The following is a 7866-nucleotide window of genomic DNA, read 5'->3' as shown; positions in this document are numbered from 1 at the left end:
ACCTAGTCTTTGTTAACTTTCCATCATTCTGACAAATATCCACACCCTGATTCTTGAGGAGCAGATGTGTAATTATGGAGAGTAGAAATCCGTGCAAAAGTGGAAATATGAGCAAGGAAATCTCCCAGTGCACTCAAGCACAAGAAACGCATCTCTGTGCAGCCAGGGATGCTCATGCAGTCAGGGATAATTCCCTTCCATGCCTGCACAGGCAGCGTGCTCCATCTGACAGCCTCTACTTAAGCACTCGTTTGTTATGTGTAAATCCCTCTCTTTTCTCTCCTTGAAGGACAAAAGGTGAAAATACATCTCTGTCAGGAGATGGAAATTTATGGCTGGGCAATAGATGTTCACTCAAAACAAAAACCAGTATCTCATCCACACTGCTCTGGACCCATTGCTCTGAGAGGAAGGATAGCTACTAAATCTGTGCCTCACGGACAATCCACTGTTTGTGAGGTCCGACAGAGCAGTGTCCCAGCACATAGCTCATCTTTCCCAGGCCATGTGTGTCTGCTTGTCACGCTGGTTGGTGACTTTGGAGGGGGCAGGGAGAGGCTAAAATTGTGCCTGGGCTAGGCTGGTTCCTGATGTAGAGACAGTGGACAGGGTGGGTGATCATGAAAGGAACCTCCCACGGGCTCCCCGCATTGCCTACATAGAACACCAGGACCCACACCCACCTTCTAGAGGGCACTGTGTTCAGGGTACCAGGGTCCAGGGATGAGGGCGCGATCTCGGCTCCACACCCAGAGTGCAGGGTCATAGGCTTGGATCTGGAAAGGAGAGCAGCCCCTGAGTGGATGAAGAGCTCAGGGACACCACCCGCATATCCAGTCTCCAGCTGTCCCTGGTCACACATGCCCAGGATCCCCTGTTCCTCTGTCCCAATCCAGCCCAGCCCCACCAGCCCCGTCTCACCCACCTCCTCACACTCCTCTCGGGTCACCCTGAGGTTCCAGTCCATGTAGCAGATGAATTGGTAGCGCAGCTTGTGGAACTGGGCAATCAATTTCAAATTCCATTTGTAGAGAAACCATAAGATGGCTAGTTTAGGAATCTGGTCATCCTCCTCCATGTCAATGGCCAGGTATCTGGGAAGGAAAGCAGGCTGCTGGTCAGCAGCACAATCACTGGACCCTGAGTCAGCTCATAGAGAAGAGGCGGGGATGCAGCACCCTCCAGCCCAGGATGCCATTAGCCCGGTCCCGAGTTCCTGAAGACCAGGTCTGAGCAGAGGTGCAGCCCCTGTGCTACAGTCAGCAGTACAGAGGTTTAACGCCAGAGGCCAGGTGAGAATCACCTCCCACCCTCTGGGCTGACCATGGCCTGTAGGGGGAGGCGCAGTACTCACAGGGCCAGGAAGAATTGGATCCTCTGGTACTTCCGGGGGAAGAGGCCGGCCCGGCTGAAGTAGGCGATGACCATGGCCAGGAGATACTGTTGAGAGAGAGGACAGTCAGCAGGCACAGCTGGAGGAGGGCTGTGGAAATATGGACTGGGAGAGGGGAGCAGGGCCCCAGTCAGGGAGAGGAGAGCCTAGTGTTGGGTGGCCTGGTCATTTTGGGGCAGTGAGAGATGGGTGGTTGTTAGTAAATGACAGCAAGAAGGGGAAGGGAGGCTATGAGGCCCAGGGTGTCACTTTAAGGGTGTCTTGGGGACAGGACACTGAAGTCACCTAGATCAGAGGGCATCTTTTAACAGAGAGCCAATGGGTTCCCTGAGAGCCAAGGGGAGGGTTCAGAACTTTCACGTAGCCCCAGCCAGAGAGGCCATATGCAGGGAGACTCAAGTCCCAGAGGACCCCGGCAGAGCAGGGTGCTGTGCCCATGCAGCCTCTAGGCCAGCCAGGCCTGGAAGGGAGATGGTGCAGAGTCCTAAGGGGGACTGATGGTGGAGGCTGAGGTAGGAGTTCCTAGCAGGGACAGAGGAGTAACTGTGGGGCTGGAACCTGCCCTCCCTGGGCGGTGCCACCAAGAGAGCCCAGCTCAGGGGAGAAGGACCTCACCTTGTCAGAGGCCCTCAGGTTTTCATCGCAGGCTAGGAAGATCTTGATGACTGGATCCTCTGTGAAGAGAACACAGTGTTAGCTTGTTGCCTGGCTAGCTAGGAGTCCCTGGAAGTGGAACACAGAACAGAACCACAGTTGCCTGAGATGACCTAGGGTCAGGCAGATGGGAAGGGGAAGGAGGACATTGAATGGCCAGGGGCCAGGGGCTCATCCTGGGACTGACAGGAGCAACTCTGTGGGGCCTGGGAAGCAAACCACATCCACCTAGTTAGGACCTCAGGAGGTCACAGGGGCCTCCCCGACACACAAATGCACCACTGCGGGAGTCAGAGGCATCCTGGTCATTTGCTCTCGTGATGGGCACAGCAGTGTGACAAGGACCTCGTCCCTGCTCTGGTGCTGCATGAATCCACTTCCATTCAGGAAAGTGAGCAGCTCCTCTCTATCAGGTGGGCTGGTTAGAACCATGCTTTGTGATGGGAACATTTGGGAACTAGTAGAAATCTGTTTTGAGGACTGCGGCTTCTCTGTCACCTGTGTGCCCCTGGGGAAGGATGACACTAGAATCCTCGTAGAAGGCCAGCTCAGGGCTCAGTGAGATCCTTTCTACGGGTGAAGGAAGGGACAGGAAGTCACTCAGGCTCCTAAGAGCCTGGGGAGAGGTGCTGTGTGGAGTCTCCTTACCGAGCAGCCGAGTGAAGGCCTCGTGGTGCACAGGCAGCACTGAGGACAGGTGCTTCCTCTTCAGGCCACAGGGCATCTCCATGTCACCCAGGTGAGTCAAAGGCGCAGGGCGTAGGCATCGCAATGGCTCTTGCTGCTCCTTTTCCATCAGGGACAGATACTCCCTCCACCTCTTGCGAGGTGGGAGCCTGATGCCGTCCTGTGGGGCTGCATCAGAGCACCAGCGGTCCCCCCTCTGCTCCTCCTTGGCCTCTGAGGAGCACTCCCTCTTCCACTTGTGGCCAGGGGACCGAGGTGAGAGGCTGGGGTTCCCCCTCAAGGCTGAGGCAGAATCCCCCTGATGACCCTCCTCCTTCTCTTCCTTCTCTGATTCTGATTTTGAAGACGATGAATCCTGCTCTTCCTTCTGGATAGGTAACTCAGGCAGGAGGAAGGGTGTTGGCCTAGGGGCTCCACTGAGTAGACTTCCTTGGTCCTCCTGCTGCTGCTCCCCAGACTCTGAGGAGCAATCTGTCTTCCTCTTCTGTGGACAGGCCCAAGATAGGGGGCTGAGTGCTACCAACAGACCTGAGGAAAGAAACCCAGATCCAGCGTGAAGCATCGTCTTTGGAATTCAGCCTTTGACCATGTGTTCTGGTTTGTACCTCGATGTCCCCCAAAGCTTTGTGTGGTCATAGAGGGGAGATTTGAAGGTGATGATTAGGGTGTGTGAAGGTGAATTAAGGATGTCGGGTGCCCCACCCTTGGTATGGGTGACACCAATCAGTAGATTTGCAGCCTGGATGGAGTATAAAGGGACAGAAAGAGGGCAGTCTTGCTGTTGTGGCTGCTGCTGCTTGGCTGGTGGCTGCTTCCTGCCTGCTCTGTGATGCCCCTTTGCCATACACCCTGCTGGGAAGCCAGGCAATGAGCTGAAGGAAACCTTTCTTTAACTTTGGGTGTCCGGTATTTGTCTCAGCAACCATGTCACCCCAAATCCCTCCTTGGAAGTAAACCCCAAAGTTCCTCCACAGTTGTCCCCTCCAAAGCCCTGCGATCTCCATCTGCCCCATTCTTCTTGCCACTGTCCCCTCACCCTGTGCTTACAAAGTTTTCCTCACCCAGACGCTTTCCTCATCAAGGAGGGACCCGCGCCACCTCCTCCTCCCCTGCTCATTCTTGGCTCTCATCTCCTGACCCCTTTCCAGCTCCCCAGCTTTTCCATTTGTGAGCCTTAGTCTTAGGTTCTTTTCTTGTTGCTGAGACACCCACAGTGAAAGGAGGCAAGTTTTATTCTGGCTCAGTTTGTAATAGCCGGCTCCAGGGCACAATGGCACGGCAGAGGGCATCACAGAGGAGAACCAGCTTGTGGCGTGGCAGAAGCAGCAAAGCAGTGAAGTCCCAAGCAGCAAGCGACCAGCACCAGCCTCTTTCTTTGCCTTATATTTTACCCACGGCGAGGCACCTGAATCCTACCCAGAACTATGCTCAGCACCAATCAGTGGACTGAGTTAGTGATCACACACCCTCAATTCCAGCATCACTCTCTAGATCCAGCCACTCTGAAAAGCCCCACTGTGGCTGCATGAGGCTTTGGGGGACATCTAGACAGGAGCCCGTACAGCCATCCTTGTCCTGTTTCCTGTCGTTCCTGTCTCCTGTCTTGCCTTCATTAGCCCCTCCTTCCTTGTCACCCGTCCCTCTTACTGGTCACCTTCTCGGACCGCTCCTGTCTCCAGCCCCCTCACCTGATTGTCCTGGGATCTCATCATCCACCACCACCACCTCAGGGTGTACCCAGGAGAGAGAGGCTGGGGACTCTGGTCCTTACACTGGGAGGTTGGTGGCTGGTGGCCATGAGTTCTCCCAAACACCACCCTCCCCTCCACAGAACAGACTCTGATCTGCCTGCACCCCGCTTCTGTAATTCAACTGAACCTAAGCCAATGCTGCTTCTCCAGAGAGGACACAAGTGGACACCATCTCTGAGAAGCAGCTCTTGCCCCTGGCATGCCAACACCCACAAGCTTTGAACCCACACATGAGGGAGATCAGAAGCCCCTGAGATGATCGTGTGTGCCAATCTGGTAACCAGTTTGAAGGAAAACACACCTAGGTACCAGACTGACAATGGAGGACTCAAACTGTCAATCACCTTGGTTTCCCCTCAGGGCCTCTCATTTCCTGTCTCTCTTCTCAGCAGATACTGTATGTGTCCACCATACACTCTGAACATATGTGATTCTCTGACCCTCTGTCCTTTCCCTTCTGAAAACATAGACTGGTAGATAAGGGAGCAGAGTTGGCAGGAATTTTGGGAGTTCAAAAACAATAGGACCTCAAGAGCAGGGCCTGAGTACGGACAAAAATCCTGGTGACATTGACTTTATAACTGGAAAAATTCAGTCAAAACATTCAGTTTAGCCAAGCTTTTCTGCCCACTGTTCACTGCCCCTTTCTACCTTTAGGAATCTGTACTGGAGACACATATCCTCCCCCATCTGGTACCTTTGTGTCCAAGAGAATTCATGCTTGGGCCAGGCATGGCTTTGCACACCTAGAATTCCAGCAGTTGGCAGGCTGAATCAGAAGGGTTGCTGCAAGTTCAAAGCCTGGACAACTTAGCACGATCCTGTTCAAAAAAAAAAAAAAATTGGTGCTTAGTAGAGAAACAAATTTAATGCAAGATATACACAGATACATACACACACACACACACACACACACACACACACATATATATATATATATATATTATATATATATATGAATTCATAAAATTGACTTACAGTGGTCACGCAGAGCCTGGCATTGAAGAGTGGGAAGGATCCAGTTAAAGGTCCGGGCCTTAGCGTGGTGTCTCACAGAAGTCTGGATCTGGAGGTTGAAGAATGAGCAGTGGAAGGAAGAGCAACTAGAGGTCGTCTGAAGAGTAGGAGGAAAGCCGCCTTTTATCCCATTCCTGGGCCAACCCTACCTAGAGTGGGATTACAGCCCTCCCTAGGGTGGGGAGGCTTAGAACCCTCCCTAGGGTGGGGAGGCTTACAGCCCTCCCTAGGGTGGGTTACAACCCTTCCTAGGATGGAGTGGGGCCAGAACCCTCCCTAGGGTGTGTCACAACCCTCCTAGGGTGGGTTGCTACTCTCCCTAAGATGGAGTGGGGTCACAACCTTCCCTAGGATGGGTTCGGACCCTGCCTAGGGAGGGTTACGACCCTCCCCTAGCATGGAGTTATAATCCTCCTAGGGTGGGTTACAATCCTCTCTAGGTTGGGCTGCAACCCTCCCTAGGGTGGAGGTTACAGCCCTCCATAGGGTGGGTTACAACCTTCCCCTAGGGTGGATTAAACCCTCCTAGGGTGGGGGTTCAACCTACCTAGGAGGGGGGTGGGTTTCACAACCCTCCCTAGGGTGGGTCTTCCATGCCCAGAACTATGCTAATCCATGAAGCTGAGTACTTTGTACTCAAATTGACACAATCAGTTACCTATTACAAAGAGATTTCTCAAGCAGCACAAATCAAGGCCCACACCCACACACTTCCACTGGTGCCCATAGTTCTGAGGTGTCTTGTGATAATTAACTAAGAAATTATGTGATAATAGACTAAATAAGAAAAGCCCAACTACATTGGATCAGTGTAGTTCTGGGTGTGGCTGAAGGGATCTGCTGGAGAGAAGCCCCGCCCTAGGTGTGAGTGACAGCAACCAATAGGCTTGCTGCCTAAATGCAACAAAAGGGAAAGGAAGAAAGAAAGCTCCCACCTGTTTCTGGAGGTGCCCAGTCTTCCCCTTCTCCTTAGATGTTGTCTCCTGGCTTCCATTCCAGACCCTTCAACCTCCTGAGATGGACTTGCTTGGGATACTACAGTGAGCTGAGGGCCTTCACCCGGCTCCTTTGGAGCTCCCGTGCACAAACAGCCCTTTTGCATTTTGCCACATCTGACTCTGTGGGTGGTCATTTTAAGCCCCCCCCCACTTTTTTTTTACTTTTCTGACATGTTCTCACTATGTAGCCCAGACTCCACTGGATCTCATGGTGATCCTACTGCCTTGCAAGTGCTGGATTTAAGGGCGTGGACCTCCATGTTTGGCTAAGCCAACCTTGTAAATCCTCACATACTTATATATCTTGTATTAAATCCATTTCTCTAATAAGCATTGATTCATATAGAATTGGGTATCAGACATTACTCTGGAGAAATAGAACTGTAAAGGTGAAGTTCTTTAATGGCTATAGTACTTACAGGTGTTTGCTTGCTACTTTGATGGTGTCTAAGATGTCATTTAAATCTCCTTCTGATACTGAGAAATTCTGATAGTTCCTGGTGCGAACTATTTAAAGTAATATATAATGCAGATCTATTTGATTATCCTAACTCACCACTTGTGAGATGTAAGGAATTTAGTAATTCTCTATAAAAGGTAATTTTGAATAATTACCAAGTAACTCAGAAAATAGCTAGTTTTGAGTTGGACTCAGAATAAGAGAAGGCTCTGTAACAGGTCTAGGGCTGTACAGGCTGCTCTGTCAATAGAGCCATATGATCCATCAGAATCTATGGTTCTTGAAGTGTCAGATGCAGGTGGAGATGCTATTTGGAGTCTCTGGCAGGCTCCCACAGGTGAATTGAAGTGGACGTCTTTTGGGTTTTGGAGCAAGGCTCTGCCATCCTTTGTAGACAACCACTCTCCCTTTGAAAAACAGCTCTTGGCTGGCTTCTGGTCCTTAGTGGAAACTGAACCCTTGAGAATAAGACAGTAGGTTATTGGGTGACCTGAGTTCCCCATCACAAGCTGGTGATTATCTGATCCACCGAGTCATAAATTTGGACCTACACAGCCACAGTCCATCATTCAGCTAAAGGTCTGTCTTTCCTTGACAGAAAGCAAACGGAAAATAATACTCACTACAAAGTTTGCATTGACTATTGGAAGAAACCATTTGATGGGTGGTGGCCTAGGCCAGTCATCAGGTGTTCTGGGAGGCTGAGGTAGGAGAAATGAAAAGTTTACATCCAGCGTGAGCAACTTAGCTAGACCTTGTCTCAAAATAAAAAAGGCTGGACATAGAGCTCTGTGGGAATCCCCTAGGTTTAATCCCAGTATTCCATCCCTGACCCTGCTTTAAAAAGGAATCACTATTTTTGTTACTCTTGCAGGATGTCTCCATTTTCAGCAAAGTTAGAGCATA

General features: G+C 51.2%; 1 protein-coding gene across 1 annotated transcript; it reads right to left on the bottom strand.

Moving 5' to 3' along the window:
• Positions 1-686: 686 nt before the first annotated feature.
• On the bottom strand, positions 687-4443 carry LOC134470339 (putative speedy protein E21). The gene is made up of 6 exons (XM_063233608.1): positions 4423-4443; positions 2696-2969; positions 2009-2067; positions 1355-1440; positions 926-1094; positions 687-776 (listed from the first exon to the last, which is right to left on the bottom strand). The coding sequence occupies exons 1-6, from the start codon at positions 4441-4443 to the stop codon at positions 687-689; spliced, it is 699 nt and encodes a 232-aa protein (XP_063089678.1).
• Positions 4444-7866: the final 3423 nt, after the last annotated feature.

Source organism: Cavia porcellus, unplaced genomic scaffold (genome assembly GCF_034190915.1).
Source record: "Cavia porcellus strain 051 isolate PalLab524CR breed Dunkin Hartley unplaced genomic scaffold, mCavPor4.1 scaffold_23, whole genome shotgun sequence".
NCBI classification, from domain to species: Eukaryota; Metazoa; Chordata; class Mammalia; order Rodentia; family Caviidae; genus Cavia; species Cavia porcellus.
Note: the sequence above shows the minus strand (reverse complement) of the source record. Positions and strands in the feature narration are given on the sequence as shown.

Bases quoted from the DNA above. Each gene is read 5' to 3' on its own strand.
- LOC134470339 (XM_063233608.1), bottom strand. From the start codon at position 4,443: ATGAGATCCCAGGACAATCAG. The intron at 1,095-1,354 runs GTGAGTACTGCG...TTTCCTTCCCAG, and splicing joins ATCCAATTCTTCCTGGCCCT to ATACCTGGCCATTGACATGG. The intron at 777-925 runs GTGGGTGAGACG...TCTCCTTTCCAG, and splicing joins CCCGAGAGGAGTGTGAGGAG to ATCCAAGCCTATGACCCTGC.